This window comes from Pelophylax lessonae, assembly GCF_965119305.1.
Source record: "Pelophylax lessonae genome assembly, chromosome: 3".
Classification (NCBI taxonomy): domain Eukaryota; kingdom Metazoa; phylum Chordata; class Amphibia; order Anura; family Ranidae; genus Pelophylax; species Pelophylax lessonae.
In genome coordinates this window covers 621,430,338-621,449,490 of record NC_138770.1, presented here as the reverse complement: position 1 = coordinate 621,449,490, position 19,153 = coordinate 621,430,338, and the positions used below count along the sequence as shown (strand labels likewise).

At 37.6% G+C, this 19,153-nt stretch overlaps 1 protein-coding gene across 3 annotated transcripts in view; it reads left to right on the top strand.

The window, feature by feature from the left end:
* The first annotated feature begins 263 nt into the window (after window positions 1-263).
* PROX1 (prospero homeobox 1) overlaps window positions 264-19,153 on the top strand; it is a 106,329-nt gene continuing 87,439 nt past the window's right edge. For 2 of the 3 annotated variants that reach the window (XM_082250276.1, XM_082250278.1), the window contains exons 1-2: window positions 264-860; window positions 8,045-9,831. In XM_082250276.1, coding sequence (XP_082106402.1) covers window positions 8,112-9,831 — 1,720 coding nt within the window. In that variant the 5' untranslated portion in view covers window positions 264-860; window positions 8,045-8,111. Of the gene's footprint in view, window positions 861-2,141; window positions 2,275-8,044; window positions 9,832-19,153 lie in introns of those variants that run through there. The other variant, XM_082250277.1, reaches the window with a different exon arrangement.

Here is a 19,153-nt window from a genome sequence, read left to right as displayed (position 1 = left end):
TTGAGATACACCAACCCTTCAGTAACCAGGTCCTCATTAAAAAAAACAGCCTTTCCAAAAAAAAAAAAAAAAAAAGGCTTATTTTGTATGAACATTTATGTCAACTCTGAAAAAATAATTGTGAAGTTTTTCTGTCCAGTGGCGTACAAATTTTGCCCCGACAAGACGCCGGTATGAAAAATGAGTTGTGTTCTTAAGATTCTTCAGTTGCAAAAAAATTTTCAAAATAAAAATTCTAAATTAAAAGGACGCAATTAAAAAAAAAAAAGAAAGTCCTTGATGCGTTGACGACCAGGCAAGGCTCAGACTTATCCATCTCTCATGTCCCCATCTGAATTTCCCTTTTTTTTTTTTTTTTGCTTCTCCAAGTTGACTGTTAGCTGTCCCACCTTGCTTCTGAAGTTGTCTCCTGATTGGTGTGCTCCCCCTCCCTTACGTCACTCGGAATATGACGTTGATTCTTCCTGTTTCCTCCAGCTGTGTCTTAAAGTAAATCTTGTGGTAGCGCGGAGCCTCAGCTGAGCTCTGCCTGCTGAACTAATACAATTACAGCCAGCCAAAGGAGAGGAGCACAAAAGAACTCTCTCTCCCTCTCTCTCTCTCCCTCTCTTGCCTTCTCCCAGCTTCTCTGTACTGTGCCTCCTGTTTGTTCTGTTAGCTTCACACACACACATACACACACACACACATACACACACGCACACATACACTCTGTCTCTTAGTCATTCAGACATACACATACACGCACTCACACATCCTCCCTCCCTTGTCAAATTGTACTGCTCATCAGCAGATAGACTAAGCATCGTGGTTTCTGTCTTTGACCGGCAAGAAGGATCAGTTTGCACAGCTTCTCTTGAGTAAGTATTGCCTACAGCCTGGCTTTCCCTACTTAACTTCTCGTTTGTCCATCCTAAGGATTTTACCCTTTGAATGGAATGGGAACTTAAATGAGATAAGCGTTAACTGGAGTAAGTGAACTGAATCATTTTTGGTTGTTGATGGATTCTTTTTTGTTAAGTTGACAGTTTATGATTTCTATTATGTTTTTGATTGTTTTCGTTTTTATTTGTGCCGCTCTTACTTGTTCTTGAATGCTGTTTAACTTAAGATTTTTAACTTTAGATTTTTTTTTTGGGGAGGGGGTGCCTGTTTTGTTCAATGTGCTAAAGGTGCTTTCTTGCTGTCTGTATTGATTTGCTTGCTATTTGCATGCATTCTGCACTTCCCCTTTTTTATTTTTTAGTACTTTGCCCCTTCTTGAACATATCATATTTAACAGTGATGACTTTATGGTTCCCTTTTAAGGGCAGCAATGGTCTCATTGTAAAAGATGGTCAGAAAGTTGGTGCTTCTGATAAGTTTTCAGTCTTGGCTTGTTTGGGATGCTTGATGCCCACCCTCGTACTTTGTAGGGCAGTGCTGACATTGGTATGAATTTTGATTTTCTTGGATTGTTAGATCAAGGTTTTTTTTTCTTATTTTAAAGGGAAACTTACTATCATTGGTTGTGGTAGCTGTAGAACTAGGGCCCTGTGTTTCTGTGCCTGGCATCATGTCTTCAGCATCACCAGGGTTAAGGATGGAGAGCTTTGATGTCGTAGACTGCCGTTTGCAAGCACTCATTTAAATGGTGAAGGTTTTTCCTTGGCGATCGCCTTGTTTTGCAGCAGAACAGCCTACGTTGAAAGCTGTACAAGAGAGCAACTCAGATCAAGTGCGTTCCGTAGTGAGATAACTGCTGCGAGTGGGGACGGTTTAGAGCCACACATCGAGCACATGCTGTTGCTTTCATAAGGAACTGCTCAGTGCTGAAATCGAAGGAGCACTGTTTTCTTTTGGAAGTTCAGCAACGGAAGGAGCATGCATCCTCTTGTATGCAAACTACTTCACTATGGTCACTTGTCACTTATTCTTTTTCCCTTTTTTTTCTTTTAGATTTTAAGATAATTTTCTTTTGTTCTTTTGAGCTCGTTTGCTCTGCAAGGTTAACCTCACTTCAAGGCAGCTGAGCTAACTAATATGCTATAAAAGATTTTTTTTTTTATTTCTTTTTTTTTTTGTCCCCCCTCCCCTCCCTGCTCTCTGCTATTGTAGGACCATAACAAAACGCGCATGGGCAACACAAGACAGGTGCGTTGTGTCAAGAAAGACAGGTGCAACTTTTCGTTCAGTAGGTTCTTACCAGACGACTATTGTTGAGTGGTTTATGAGTTTATGGTCAGTTCTGAGATAAGGACACCCAGCTCTGCAAGGAACTTGCAAACAGACCTGGTGAGGCGTTTTTTTTTTTTGTATCAAGCTGATTTGCATGCTGAACACCGACTCTATTATTAATTATCATTTCCCACAAACCAAAGGGTGAAGCTCTAGGTTTACCCTTTGTGGTTGTTTTATGGGGAATCTGAAGGTGGACTGAGAGGGTCTGATGCAGGTGCCTATCATTAAATGGTGTAGCTTCCTAGAATGCTTGGAAAGTAAACTTTAGCTGTTTTGTTCCTTTATCATTACTTCTGCATTTATAAGTTAAGCTGGTTAACAAGTTCAACAGTGCACCAGATCTTGCTTGGGTTTTAAAAAAACATAGACTCATCGCACATTAACAGTAGATCAACACAAAAATTTGACCACCTGGTCTGTCTCCTGCTTGTTTTTAACCTTAGGATAGATGGTTTGGGGCAGATGGAGAGAGGTTCCTTGGCTATCATAAATGTCTAAAGATAGATTTCTATTGGCTATGCTGGCCATGTATGATTTCAGTTACCGTTAATTTGCACCTTACATGTGCCAGCAGTTTGCTCTAAGCACTTACATCTCTTTCTGTAAAATAATACTTTCTAATATCACTCTTGACCTTTCCCTTTCTAGTACAGGTGTTCTCGCACAAAACCACCGGTATTGTGCTGTTTTCGCCCTTTAGGCTTTATGCAGTCTTATTAAAGATTTATATTGTTGATAAAACTGCATACGTAAAAATTACATTTTTTGTTATATTTTATTTGTCATTGATTACCTTTTTTATTTTTATTTTACCGTTTTAAGAATCACTCGACCCATTTTAAACGTTTTCAATAACCAAACAATATTTTGTTTACAATTTTTGTCGCTGACATTCAAGGTATTGTGTTGGTTATCGTTTTGTATTTTACGCTTTGCAACATGGTACGGGGCATAGGGATCATGAAGGTTTCTGTCCACAGAGTCACTTCTGGAGCGCCCCTGCCTGCAAACTAAGTTACAGATTGTAGGGTCTTCGGGATTACCTTGAACCTGTTTGGATACAGGTTGTATCTGATTCTTTTAAACAGCAACAGCTTCTTCGTGACAGTTCCACTTTCCACTTCTGTGCCCCTTTGTACAATCAACACTTCTGCTTTTTATTAATCATACATGGAGGAACTTAAGATATAAAGGTGTAAAATAGCTTGAAGTGCAAGTGGCATGTGTAGTTTTATGGCGGTGCTTTGCTGCACCTGACATTAGTCTTTTTTATGCTATAAGATAGTTACAATTAACTCTTTATACTCTTAACAAACTAGCAAGCTGGGCTGTCTACAGTTTTTAAAAGTGTAGCTACCCACACCTAGGAGTGTCTATATCACAGAGAGTGCGGACACCTCTTGTGTATCTGCAGGTATGATTGGTACCCTTGTCTTTTTTATTTATCCAATCCAGACAATTATTTTAGTGCTTATTATGCTATGCAAACAATCTATATGGCTAAAATCATTCTACGTAGCTGCTGGTCTGACATACAGGAATATATTGGCTACAATTTTGATGTAAATACCTGTTTGACTATATTTTGATGTTGGATAAGTCAATTGAGACTTGGTTGTGGATACTGTCAATGTTTGGAATCTGGAATATTTTTAAAATGATGCCAGAGCTTTAAAGAGTGCTTTTAATACATGCCCACCCCAAAAACATGATGGATTTGCATTTTATTGAATTAAACTTTTCTAACAGTGATGAAGAGTGCAATCCAACAATTTTTCTATGGAAGTATCTATGCAAATATTATATATGTGTGTGAGTGAAACTGTCACGATTTAGGTTGCTACAGTTACTGATAATCCAAAGCGAAGGCAGAATGTAAAGCACAAAAAAAAAAAAAAACTTGCCCTTGTAACTTTTCTATAGTGTAACGAAGCATAAATGTTTAAGTGAACATCAAATTGAATATAAGTAAAAATGTAAATAAGTAAAATTTTAATTTTTTTGGTAAAATGTAAAATGTATGCATCTCTTTAGTTTCAGGAATACTACTACAGGTAATAGTTTGGTGTTGCCCAGAATTATATGACAAACATAGATTGCATTAACCTGTATAAAGAAGCACTTTTTTAAAAAAAATGGTCAGATTAGCTTCGTACCGTGCATGAAATTTGCACACTTTGGGATCTGGTGTCATTTTAGCATAATATACAAGTTATGTTGACACTTCCTACAAGTTACAATAATACTTCTTATAACTTTTTAGAGAGTGAAATGCTTCAATATTATTTAAATATAGAAATAAACCTAAAAAAATAAAAATACATTTTAAATAATTTAAAAACAAATGTCCCCTCTATGAACAAAAAATAATTTTTATCATCTGGAAGAAATTGTGCAGTTTCTACACCTGATGTAGCTCAAAGTTCATATAAAAGATTTTTTTATTTGTTAAAATTGTATTTTTTTATATATAGATATTATAATTTATCTAAATAACTAAAACAGAGTTTATTGTATAATGCAAACAAATATGTCATATTATTGACAGTGAACATGTTTCCAATAACATTTTAGTGTAAAAGGGAATTTGTAATATTTAACAAAATATTATCTCATAAGGAATAAACAGATGTTTTGAGTGATACAAATTTAGCTATACGAAAAATATTTTTTTATTGACCCACCAATATTTCAGTGTGTAATAATAAATATTTTAGCAACATAGTTGTTTAAAATGTTTTAAAACTTTTTCTTCTTTTTTTTTTTTATTTGCAAGATCAACATGTGTATTCCACAGCCGCTGACATGTAGCTAAATGGGTCAATTTATCACCGGCTGGCAGCTGCAAAACCAGAACAAAACAAGCAGATAAACATCTCTGGTTTAAACAGATTTCTTTTTATTACTCATTTTGCTCTTATATTGAATTTAAACATTGTTTTGTTTCTGAGATAAATTATAGACAGTGAATGTCATGATCACTTAAGACAACTTTTAAATTGAAATACACAAAATCATTGGCTTGCCTGTTATAAAAACAACATGCAGAACTATATATTAGCTATAGGTCTTCAAACATAAGTACAGTTTCACATTAAGTAATACGCTGTATACATTTTGCTGTGATAGCTTGGCAGCCCTGTTAGCCACATATGCCAACAATTATTGAACTTTAAAGGAATACAAGAAGCATTTTTCAAAGCATTATAAATATAGGAAAGGGAATTATAGGAATAAATATTTATAATATTCTATGGTAATAAACATTTACTCTACCTATAGAGGTGTGTATATATTTATATGTAAGAACACTGCGTGGGTAAGAGTACATATGTTTGCATTAGTTTTAATTTCATTGTAGGATTAAGGCCTGGTTCAATCAACAAGTGAAATTAAACATGATAAGGATAAACACAGGTCTATACGCAGATAAAAAAAGATTAAATTATTACACAAAAGCCTAATAAATAAAGAAAAAACAAAACGTTAAAAAAAAGGTGGCAGACTTGATGGACCATTTGGTCTTTTCTGCCGTACTCTATTTTTCTAGTTGCAATTAATTTTTTAGAATAACGGTTCTTTATGACCCATTGTTTTTTTACCCATTTTATGCATATCTCATTTTATGTTTTTGTAAAGATTTTTCGTCATTGGTAAATTTTTGTTTGCACTGGTGTCTAAGCTTTTTATAGTCCTTTAATATATCCCTGGTTGACTTTTTATTTGGCAAAATAAGAAAAACGAAAATCTCTTAGGATAATAATGGTGCCTGCCAGTCTTAACTGGACCTGTGTTGTCATCTTCTTCCACATTGACCTATCTTTTTGCACGCTCTTGATGACTACTCTCTGGATAAGTGATGGTTTTGTCATGCTGAAATGATGCCTATTTGCATGAACAGTCATCCTTTAAAACTAGCCACAGATGCAGTCCTAGGGAGCGCGTAGATGTTTTTACAGGTGAACCGAAAAAGATGGGACCAATTCCAAAAAGTCTGCAGGCAGCCTCTGGCAATATACCCTATGATTTCTAAGATGTGCTCTGTTAAGCAAATGCATAGTTTAATATTAGGTGAACACACCATGAAAAAATAGCTTTTTTTTCCAATGTTGATTTCCATCTGAAGAAGAGAGAAAAAGAGATAAAGATGCAAAAAAAAAAAAAAAATAGAGGGGGTAGAGACAAAGAGAAATCATAGCAAAATGAATATAAATACATAGATGACTACAACATTAAAAGTTAATTTTTTCCAAGTTAGTTGGCCAACTTGTTTTTGTTATTTCACTTTATCGCTGAGTTGGCAATGGCAGTTTAGCAAAAGTGAGACACCAAAGCGGTTTCATATTTTTTTTTTTTTTTTCATTCTGTCACTAAAATATTTTGTGCGTACCAGACATTCAACAAGATGTGGTCTTCCACACAGGGATGGACAAACATGAGGTCACATGACACCTATAGGGAAAGATCTGTTTGCACTTGTAGCCTTTCCATAAAATGAAGCATAAGATCTACAGGGCTAGAAAGAGTTTTACGCAAACAACAGGAAATAAAGGCAGGTCATACATATGAATATTCACCCTCAAATTGGCAAAAATATATTAGTTGTAAAATAAACACTATTGACCTCTACATACTATTCACTTTTATTCCACAGTTATTAGGTCACATGAACAAGACACAATTGACAACTGCCGGACTTACCATAAGATATATTTCTGTGATGGATCTGGAGCTAAGATGAATCACAGTTCATTCTATCGAATGGTATAATATAATATAATATAATATAAAATTATTGCAAAGGTTTACAAAAGGAGGCTCAGTTTTCATAAACTTGTCCTCACTTTGTTGTCCATTGGGGTCATCATTACATTTTTTAATTTCTTTTTGATCCAATAAAAAGAAACTATAAAATTACACATCCTTTAGTAAGTCATCCCTGGGTGGAGAATGTGTGTTATTTTTCCATTGTACATTATACATTAGTTATATCTTTAAAAAAAAAAAAAAATCTGCTTTATTTACTAATGTAAACTAGTGTCCCTTTTTTTTTTTTTATTGTTGATCAATCTCAGCAAACACAGAATGTCTGGTGCAATGTAAAAAAAATGGAAGTAGTATTTTAATAACTTACTGGAAAACTTCAATGAAGTTCCATATACTACAGTAAACTTAGCTCCATCACCAGGAAACTCAAATAAATTGGGTAGTCCAAACAGGAAGAATTTTAAAAAAAAAATGACTTTTTCTATTTTCTCTCTTTATTGGGATTTTCCCTTATGTCAAAAAATCTTAGATGCCAAAGGCATTTGATAAAAGCGAGTACAACCTAGTTATGGGTCTACAGTATTTAAGTTTTATAATATGACTCTGCCTGAAATGATTTTCTGCTTGTTCTTCTCATCTTGTATTTCTCTTCTCCTTACTAGAGAGTACTTTCATCTATGTCCATATTATCTAAATGTAATCAATTGCTTGTCTATAGTAGGATTCTTCTAATCTACTATTGGAGATAAACCATATCCTTTTAAGCACTTGAGCAAAAGAATCATATTACGGGTGCTTAAGCAGTTTTTATTTTATTTTATTTTGTATTCCTGTTTTTTTTTTTTTTTTTACTTAAATCTTAATCCATCTTAAACCAGTGAAGCAGAAATATTTAAAAATGTTTCATTTCAGGCAGAGTGCATAATAAATTGCAATAATTGTAATGTGCCATAAATCCCACAGCCTATGCATTTTGCATTTTATTCAGGATTGAGGTCAGGAAATTTGGAGAAATTTAAAGAAAATGATTCATCAGTCCTTTTGTTCTGTTGGCCAGGGTCCCAGGATTCTCGAGCTGTGCCCAGCTGACAAGCTTTTGAAGATGGCACAATAACAGTCCAGTGATGCCTGACCATGACAGCACAGCCCTCTTAAGCAGGCAGACCAAGAGAAGAAGAGTTGACATTGGAGTGAAAAGGACTGTAGGGACAGCATCTGCATTTTTTGCTAAAGCAAGAGCTGCGTTTCATAGTGCCATGAATCCCCAAGGTTCCGAGCAGGATGTTGAGTATTCAGTGGTGCAGCATGCAGATGGGGAAAAGTCAAATGTACTCCGCAAGCTGCTGAAGAGGGCGAACTCCTACGAAGATGCCATGATGCCTTTTCCAGGAGCGACCATCATTTCCCAGCTGTTGAAAAATAACATGAACAAAAATGGTGGCGCTGAGCCTGGTTTCCCAGCCAGTGGGCTCTCCAGCACAGGCTCTGAGATACATCAGGAGGATGTATGCAGCAACTCTTCAAGAGACAGCCCCCAAGAGTGTCTTTCTCCTTTTGGCAGGCCTACATTGAGCCAGTTAGAAATGGAACGGTTGTGTGATGAACACCTGAGAGCAAAGCGTGCCCGGGTTGAAAATATAATTAGAGGTATGAGCCATTCCCCAAATGTGGCCATGAGGGGCAATGAAAATGAAAGAGATGGAGCCCCTCGGTCCATAAGCCCCCGAGAAAGCTATCGAGAGAACAAGCGCAAACAAAAACTGCCTCAGCAGCAGCAACAGAGTTTCCAGCAGCTGGTTTCAGCTCGAAAAGAGCAGAAGCGAGAGGAACGTAGACAGCTGAAACAGCAGCTGGAGGACATGCAAAAACAGCTGCGCCAGCTGCAGGAGAAGTTCTACCAGATCTACGATAGCACTGATTCTGAAAATAACGAAGATGGCAATGTTTCCGAAGATAGCATGAATTCTGAACTAATCGATGCTAGGGCCCGGGATTCTGTGGGCAGGTCAGACAGTGAAATGTTTGACTTAGATCCTGCACAGTTCATTGATCGTGCCCGAGCCCTTATCAGGGAGCATGACATGGCACCAGATAATCAACCCAAAAGAGAGGGACCTAAAGACAAAGATCATTTCCATAGCACTTTCCATCCTGAAGGTAAACACTTGGCAGAGACACTAAAACAGGAACTGAACACAGCCATGTCCCAGGTAGTGGACACTGTGGTCAAAGTGTTTTCTGCCAAACCTATACGCCAACTTCCTCAGGTCTTCCCACCCCTCCAAATGCCTCAGGCTAGATTTGCAATGAGTGGAGAAAACCATAACTTTCATACCACCAACCAACGTCTGCAGTGCTTTGGCGATGTCATCATTCCAAACCCCCTGGACACATTTGGCAACGTCCCTATGCCTAGTTCCAATGACCAAACTGAAGCTCTGCCTTTAGTTGTTCGAAAAAATTCAAATGATCAGGCTGCTGCTGGGCCTCCACCTGGTAGTCACCATCCTTCATTACATCAGTCCCCTCTATCAGCTGCTGCCAGCTTCTCATCCTCTTCTTTCCGCCACCCATTCCCTCTTCCGCTTATGGCTTACCCATTTCAAAACCCTTTGGGTGCCCCATCATCAGCCTTTCAAGGAAAAGACAGGTCATCCCCAGAATCCCTTGACTTGACTAGGGAGACAACCAGTTTGAGGACCAAGATGTCATCCCACCACATGAACCACCATCCTTGCTCTCCAGCCCATCCACCCAGCTCAACAGATGGGCTTTCCTTATCCTTCATCAAATCGGAGTGTGGAGACATGCAAGATATGTCTGACATTTCACCTTACTCTGGAAGTGCAATATCCTTTTTAAAGTGTTTATTAAGATAAATATAGTAAGCATGTCATTGTCTCTATAATGTATTGCATGACATACAGTTTTAATATTTTGGTAAGTAAGCTAGACATTTTTTTTACTTTTATAGTTAATGTACAAGTCCAAAAGACAAAAACAAGAGATGTGCATCTTTAATTTGTTGAGAAAAATGTAAATATTTACAGGGCATACCACTCTATTCTATAAATCAGTGGCCGTGGAATTAGATTACAGTTGTTTCCAAGTATTATTATAGCTAACAAGAGCCCAAGGTGTGACTCCTATAGACCACCGCTAGCAATAAATATGACTTCAGTTGCTTCATGATGCGTTTACCTGGGGCCTGCTGTGACAGAAGGCTTTCAGTGTGTTGAGATTATGATGTTACCAATGGTAGCTGCCCAAAGTTGTTTAACTGTTGTGTAAAATTAGTGGTCCACACCATCCAAGCATATGTTGTGTTCCCATTCTTATGTGTGTGCAATTCTAGCTTGGAATGTTTAAATGTGCATGCTAATGTAGAGGGCTGCGCATGCTACTGTGCTGGACAGCTTATATGGGTCACTTAGGAATAACTGTCCAGTCGGCTGCCCTTAACATGTTTATGAGGTAATACTCATATTCATATTTCTCCAAGATATAAGGTAATCCTCTTTGGTAATTCTATGCGGGTTTGAAATTGCTATGCTCTTATAATATATTAGATCTATCCAGCTAAGTCAACAAGGGCCATAATGTTTCCATATATTTAGGATGTTTATGAATGGATTATATATGTGTGTATATATATATATATATATATATATATATATTAACACTCTATATGGTTGATGATTTCTCAGGATACTTAAGCACCAAATAGCTATATTTAACTAATGTAGAATATTTTTATTGTACCCATCACAGTTTTTCAATCAATTTTCAGTGATTGGACAACTTTTGGACACCATATTGGCTGCAGGTACCTGAGAATTCAGCTTTGAAATACAATTGACAATAAAGATATAAAATATAAGGGTGAAAATATATATTTAAACTTAGCATAACAAAATCTTTATTGATTCCATCTAAAAGTGAACAGTATAATGTTTGCCATGGTAAAAAATGATTACTATGTTTATCTTCATCTTTCGTTCAAACTTTCACTGCTACTGTCTAAACTTTTTTGTGATTCAAAGTGTTGTTTAAAGTATCTCTCTCTTGCTGCCTTCTTTCCCAATCCTTATGCACTGGAGCTTTGTTTGTGCTGCTGAAAGGTAATATTATAAGGGATGTTTAAATTGACAGCATAAAAGTATTTTATTAGTAACATTTACTGTAATGTTCAACATTGACAATTATACAACTATGTTTATTACTATCAGGTAGGAACTGCAAATGTTCATGTTTGACTCAAGTGGCAGATAACTTTGATAGGGATTATATAATTTTCATAACACTGTCTGACTATGACCAGACATATACAACAACATTCCTTACTATGGATCTCATGAAGATTGCCCTCCTGCCAGACCCAACATTTTCCTTGATTTGCTTGACTTTGTGAAGCAAAATGCATGTGGCTAAGCACTGATGAACATTTCTGTTTAGAAATGGTGACGACCACTCTTCTTCGAAAATTTGTATGTATACTACCAAACACATTTGATGTTCCAAAAAATATTTATTATGTCTTGGGACCTAAAAGCCAACACTTTGAAAACTGATACAGCTTGGTAGAGTCACCCATTGGCTTCTTGTATCTCTCAAATATTCTAGGAGAAAGATTTCCCCATAATGATTTCTAACCTCTGCACCATCCAGCCACCCTTATTTGTAAATCAGTGGCAGTGTTATTGTATAGGGTCACAACTCCTATTTGACAAAATCTCATTCTACCAAGATGATTACCCTGATTTATTTTTATTTTACACATTTATAAAGCACCAAACTGCTGTAGTGCCTAACAGGAAGCATTGAAGATTCACTGCAGTCCTTGAGGAATTTAGCTAATATAATATAATTTAGAGAAGTGATACATTCATGTACACATAATGAGGTCAGTTTGGGGGAAAGTTAATCATCAATTGCTTTTGGGTGGGCTGTAGAGAACTAGAGCACCACAAGGAAAGACACAGCAGAGGACATGCAACCTCCATATAGACAAGAGTCCTTAGTAGGAATCGAACTCAAGGCTACAAAACGTGTGTTCTAACTACTTAGCCACCATGTTGCCCTTGTCTGTGGCCTCTTTCCTAAGTGTGCAGCTTTGAATTGGCTTCCCAAATACAATATGATTAGCGTTTATTGTATTAGATTTTATAGGCTTTACTGATAAATATGTTTCAGGGGTCCCGCAACAAAGTAGCTGTTAGAAGAAGAACCCAACATGTTTTACAGAACCTCAGGCCTTTACGTTAGGGAAAGACCACACGGGCAAAGTGCCAAATGAATGCAGCAAACACCTTGGAAATTTGATGAAACTAGAAACTCTGATCAGAAAATCTCGACACTGGAGTCTCTGAAATATATAGGAAGCTGGCATGTAGTTTCACTTGGCAATACATATGAAAATAATATATTAGTTTTTGGGTGGAGGTGACCATTTACTTCTATATATATATTTTTTTAGATCTATATGGGCCCACTAACACAATAAATAATACATTTAATAAGCAAGTGTAAAAAAAAAAAAACTGCCTTTTTTTATTAGGCACAGTTTTTTTTTTTTTTTCATGGTTGGATTATGATGTCCATAAAAAGTAATACAAGTTAAAATGAGTTGTTAATATGGAAAAGTGCTTGACATGTACCATAAAACAGAAGCCTAGCATTTCATTATAGCCAATCAGAGCTTTCATTTTCTAGTATAAATCTGATTGCCACTTTCTCTATTCAGAAATGTGAATGCGGTTCTCTACATGGCAGAAGAGGTCTACATTAGTTTGGTTTATATTCATAGACAATGATTATGATTATGTAAGGTTCTTGTGATGTTTTTTTGCTCTCGAATATAACTGTATGTTGTCAGCTGAGGGTAGAAATTTTTATCCTTGATTTGTTGATGAGTCTTTGGTATCTTGAGAGCTGTTGTTCACTTGTGGGCTTATTCAATAAAACAGCCAAACAGAAATGGGCTTTCACTAAACTGAAATCTAAGTGGTTGTTATGTTTTTCTTTTCCACTTTACACATAAGTGTTGCTCTGTATACTTCTGGGGTGTTGGTATTCATCAAACTAATGCACACATTGGCAGAAAGAGTCAATAAAAAGCTCCAGTGCCTGAACAGGTTTTGGGTCCCCAATGCAACAAACATTTATTGGCCACCAGATTGAAGTAATCTATGTCCCAGTCTTTAAGACACAGGAAAGGATCCCAGTACCTATCAGGACTACATCTAGTATAAATGGGGCCCAAAGTCCCAAAGGGACTTTGTGCAGATGCACAGTACTTATAAATGGTATATGCACTCCTAATTGGTATAATAGGTATATAAGGCTGCAGTACAAACAACCCGATGTTTGCTTTCCTTTTTATTTATGGAATGTAAGCCGATCTCTGATTGATTGTTAAGATTTTCAGTACTTCACTAGGTTTGATTTACTAAAGGTAAATAGGCCATTCACTTAGCAAGGGAATGTTCCCTTAGCTTATTGAATGTAGTGAAAACTCACTTTGCGAAGAATTCCCAATCACATGCAAGGAAAATTGGAAAAAAAAACTGTATTTTTGCTTGCACGTGATTGGATGATGGAAGTCAGCAGAGTGTCACTTCATTCATAAGGCTAAGGAAAAAGTTCCCTTGGAAAGTGAACAGCTTGTTTGCTTTTAGTAAATCAACCCCATTGTGTCAGTGGTGCCTAAATGGACAGTTTTAACGAAAATGGGGGACAGGAGGAAAGATATAGTTGCTGATAAAAACCAATCAGATTTAAAGAGGGACTCTGTCAAACCCCTTTTGTATCTATACTGACCAAATAATAAATATCACAGTTCAGCTTCAGGAAAAAAACAAAAACCCTTCCTATAATAAAAGACATCCTTTATGTTTCTCCATAAAAATAGGACTTGTAAGTAACCATTTGCTTGGTAAAGCTTGTTGAAGCTCTGAACCAGGAAAAAAGCTGCAATTTGGAAAGGATGAAATTTTGCAATTTTGGCAAAATGCATTGAAGTCATTTAATAATCCTGGAGATTTCCTTGTGCCAAAAAAGCAGCCCCAAATTAACCTCATTATTTAAACATTATATTAGTATAGTAACTGAGACAAAATAAGATTTAAGTAGCCTTGGAATTATTAACCACAGAAATAAATTTGTTTAAACTGAAATTTTGTCTTTAATTAGTCTAAAAAGCTCTTCTCTTTAAAACAATATCCTGCTTTCTATTATATCAGAGTTCTTTGTTAAAGAGGTTGTAAACCCGTTTAAATTTATTTTTATTTTTTTTACATCCTGCAAGAGAAACACATAATGAGCTAGTATGCATCACATACTAGCTCATTATGAAATACTTACCTTAGAACGAGCCCCCGCTGTGCCGCTTACTCACCTGTATGACGAGCGACATGTTCAGTCGCCCGTCTTCCGGGATTGCGGCATCCGGCCATCTGATTGGCCGGAGCCGCGGTGACGTCACTCCCGCGCACGCGCGCGGGAGCCGACGGTTACAGCACGGGGCTCTGAAGGAACGGCACGATCAGCCGTTCCTTCAGAGCGCATGCGCCAGTGACGTCACTGGCTGCATTAAAGGTAAATATCTCCTAAACGGTGCATGTTTAGGAGATATTTACAGTACCTATAGGTAAGCCTTATCATAGGCTTACCTATAGGTACAACTTCCCGAGGAGGGTTTACTTCCTCTTTAAAACCCAACCGGAATTTTATGTTTTATACTTGTTATGTAGTCAGGCTGCATAATAAAAAAAGAGTAAGGCATTGTTTCATTTTTTTTTTGTTTTCATGATTACAACAGAAACATGCTGCCAGAACACTTGAGAGTCGGACCCAGAAGGCAGAGGTCCTGGTCTTCAGAAGTCCAATATGCCCCCAGCACAGTACTCCATTCAGCAGAGTTAATGCTACTTAAACAGCAGTATTGATAGGAGCAATGTGCAGGGAGTGTCTCGGACCGCTGGAGACCCGGACCAATGTGCTCTATGTGAGAGAAGAGGTCTGACTGTCCAGCATGCCTTATAGCACATGCACGCATCTTCTTATTGTTTTAATTACAAACACGTTAAAAAAAAGTGTGATAAAGAATACCATATTCAACCTGACTTCATAACAAGTGTAAAAAAAACAAGACTTCAATTGGGCTTTAAACTTGAATTTTCTGAGCGATAGAATTAAAATGAGAGGTAAAATGTCACCAGCTGCCTTGGGCATCATTTGGTCCTCAATCTCTAGCGAGGTTCTTTTTATCCAAAGTTAATAAAAGTTTTCCTTTATCGGTATGGGATTTCACCCAACAAATTTGGAACTGAAGAGTATGGTGTCTTGGACAGCACAAGTCTCAGCTTATGACTGCTTAGTGAATAAGACTCTGGAGAGGCTAGGTTCACAGCACTGGCAGAACATGGATATAAAAGAGCCCGAGGCCTTGGAACCCACTGAAAAGGCCTTGCGTTTTCCAATCTGCATTTAGGCAGGGGCACCATGACTTACACCCTTAATTTTTTATTAGCATTCTGACAGAGGCACGCATAAAAACAAAAAGTGTTCACGGTCGTAGTTTGGCTGGGGTGAGCTGAATGCGTGACGCAGACGATTTTAACCCGCTTCCCTGGAATATGGAAACACTAGCTAACGTTGAAAGATAAGGGGAAGTATGAGTCAACGGCTGACTCCCATCTCATGGAAATCTTACAGGAGGTTAATTATTACAGGAGACAACTATCTCGTAAGAGAGGGAGAGAGAAAAAAATAGGAAAAACAAAAAGAGATGGTGAGAAGGAAATAGAAAAAAAGGGAGAGCCTGAGCCAAAACAAAGAGAGAGACAAGAAACTAGAAAGGAAGTATTAGAACCCAGAGTGAGTGAAGAAGCGAGAGAAAAAAGGAGAGAGACAGAGGAAGCGATAAAGCAGAAAAAGGGAGAGATTGAGAGAGAGGGAGAGAAAAGAAGGAAAGAAAGAAAGAAAGAAAGAAAGAAAGAAAGAAAGAAAGAAAGAAAGAAAGAAAGAAAGAAAGAGAAAGAGAGAGAGAGAGAGAGAGAGAGAGCGTGAGAGAGAGAGAGAGAGAGAGAGAAAGAAAGAAAGAGAGAGAGAGAAAGAGAGAGAGAGAGAAAAAGAAAGAAAGAGAGAGAGAGAAAAAGAAAGAAAGAAAAAGAAGAAAAAAAAAAAGAAAGAGCTGGAGGAATAGAGAGGGAAAGACAAGCAGAAAGATGGGGAACGGAGAAAGGAAGGGAGAGAGACAGTGGTCCATGAGAATGAGATTGTGAGAGGACGCAGCCTGATCTGTCACTAGGAATGAAAGATGATGATACAACACCCAATCTCTTCTTGAGCTGTCATCACTGGATTTCCTCAGCAACTGAGCTGACAATCTAAAATTGCACCATGTGATGAAAAGCTCTCTATGAAGAGAAAGGAACGACTGATGATCAGCGGTACAAATTCTCAAAATGAGAGAATGAAAGAGTAAGAAAGGGATAAAGGAAAAGGGAGAGGGTGAAAGAAAGTGACAGTTCTCAGGGAAAGAAGAGACAATGAGGAATACAGAGGAACTAATATCCAGGGAGGGATTTTTTCCTACCTGGCTGAACCTGGCAGTGTGTTTCGTGGTTACTGAAGTCTCGGAGGGTACTCCTGTCTGATATACAATACCAATTTAAAAACTGGGTTCCAAGCATTACGTTCAGTCTTGCACAATTCTACAGGCTACTTTCCCGTAGTGTGGGAGGAAAGCCATACAAGCACATGGGGAACATGAAACCTCAATGCATATACTGCCCTGACCAGGATTCAGACCCAGGACCCCAGCGCCAACCACTGGGATAAGCAGAAGTGCTAACCTCTAAACTCCCCCTGCATTTTGTTAAACTTGTTCAATAAATGTTAAAAAAATTACCCATTGATCTTGTCCGAAATCCAGTTGTGTCCTGTACACTCTGCAGTATTATCTTAAGCAGCTGCCCAGTTCACCTCTATTAACTACAAAACATCTCCCCATGTAATATAAAAGAAGAATAAGGACGGATGTGTCCTGTAGTTCTAATACACTTCCTATCCTGGGGAGACAACCTTGTTCTTGCATAGAAATAGGAAAGCGAGTGATCGTTGTCATTCTAGGGCAACAGGTGTTTCACTGGTAGAATCAAAAAGTGAAATAAAGGGGGAAAAAGCAGAAAAAGTAAATGAATGCATCCACATCTAAGGACTGGGAAACTGCTGTATATTACATTTAAGCAGTGCCCTACAGTAAAGTAGATAGATAGATAGATAGATAGATAGATAGATAGATAGATAGATAGATAGATAGATAGATAGATAGATAGATAGATAGATAGATAGATAGATAGATAGATAGATAGATAGATAGATAGATAGATAGATAGATAGATAGATAGATAGATAGATCCGATATAGTCTGATATCCAGTTGTGTCCTGTACAGAACACTCCCCCCATTGTTATATGAAGGGGGAAAAGGGAAGAAATCCTGTAGTCTTAATACTCTTCTTATCTTGGGTGACAACACTTCTCCTCAATAGATACCGTACAGTGGGTGAGTGTCACCCCAGGACAGGGAGAGTTTTACTGGCAGAATCAAAAGGTGAAAATAAAGGAAAAAAGCCCCCCAAAAAAAAGAAAACAAAACCAATACCATATCTAAGGGCAGGTAACTGGCAATATTTTCTGTTTTTGTTCCTGGGTTTACAATATTACCTGACAGCTGATTGGTTTGTATGCAGAGCTGTACCAAATTTTTCACATTCCCCTTTTGGTAAATCCCATCCCCCACTGCAGGTAGTATAAGGTTAAGAATTTTTGGTAAAATCCCTTGAAAAGAAGGAAGCACAAATCAGAGGGAGACCCCCCACCCCCTATGTGTGATAGAGATCTGTATGTGTTGTGTGTTTTCCAGTGAGAAGACACCAAGACACAGGTACTGATGTATTCTGGCTGCACAGAGTTGCCCCATCCGCTCTGCAGGCTCCATGCAGCTGCCTGCTATGCATGATTAACCTCTGTTGAGCCTTACATAGAAATCTTTTGTCCTTACGTACACAAAGCAAATTATTTTGGAAAGCCACTGAGCACAATTAAACACACAATTCAGCTGTATTAAGCTACCAAGGAGCTGCCTGTGCTATCTTTTTTTTATTTATTTCCTGATAAGACAATCTCAGATCCTGGTTGCTGTGGCTGTGGCTGAATGTCCTCCTCCCTATCATTGGGATTTCTCTATAGATGCGTCTTCTCTCCTTAAAGTGACATTAAACAAATATTTTGAAGTATGTATTCTTAAGCGATATTAACCCAAAAAAACAACATTTATTCTACTGCAGTTTGCCAGTTCTTAGATGTGGTGTATTTGTTTTATAATTTTTTAAGCTTTTTTCCCCCTTTATTTTCACCTGGTGATCTAGTCAGTAAGTCTGTTTTTTTTAACTTCTCCTAACAGACCAAGCTGCCCAGTAAAATGGTAGTTAGAAGGTTGAGACAAACCATTTACCACCCATAGGGGTGCTTAAAATGATCAGATTTAATTTATTCATGAAAAAAGCTGTTTGCTATAACTGCTTAAAAAGTGTTATCTGGAGTTCAGTTTTTATCCATTAGTCAAATCCATCTACATCTGCTAGCCTATCTAACGCTACCATCTCCCCAGACTGACAATGCTGCTCTCCAAAGGTGTCCCTGTTGTTCCTCCAGTTTTCTAGTGAGCCCGTTTGTGATCAGTTGATCGGTAGATAGATACTGCTCTCCAACAGGACAGGCCAAAGATGGATCAAAGTTTGGCCCTGCTGGACCGCCAGAAATTCTGATCCATCTGGAACAGCCTAACAGCAAAGCAGAGAGACCAAAAAATATAGATAGAACTGACCTAAGCAACCAGTTAGGTTTTATTATTTTCTTCTTTAGTAAAATGAAACAAGGAGCCTGGCTGGTCACAGGGAACTTTTTTGTTATAATTAATAGTACCCTACAGAGAGATCGATAGATAGATAGATAGATAGATAGATAGATAGATAGATAGATAGACAGACAGACAGACAGACAGACAGACAGACAGACAGACAGACAGACAGACAGACAGACAGACAGACAGACAGACAGACAGAAAGACAGATAGATAGATAGATAGATAGATAGATAGA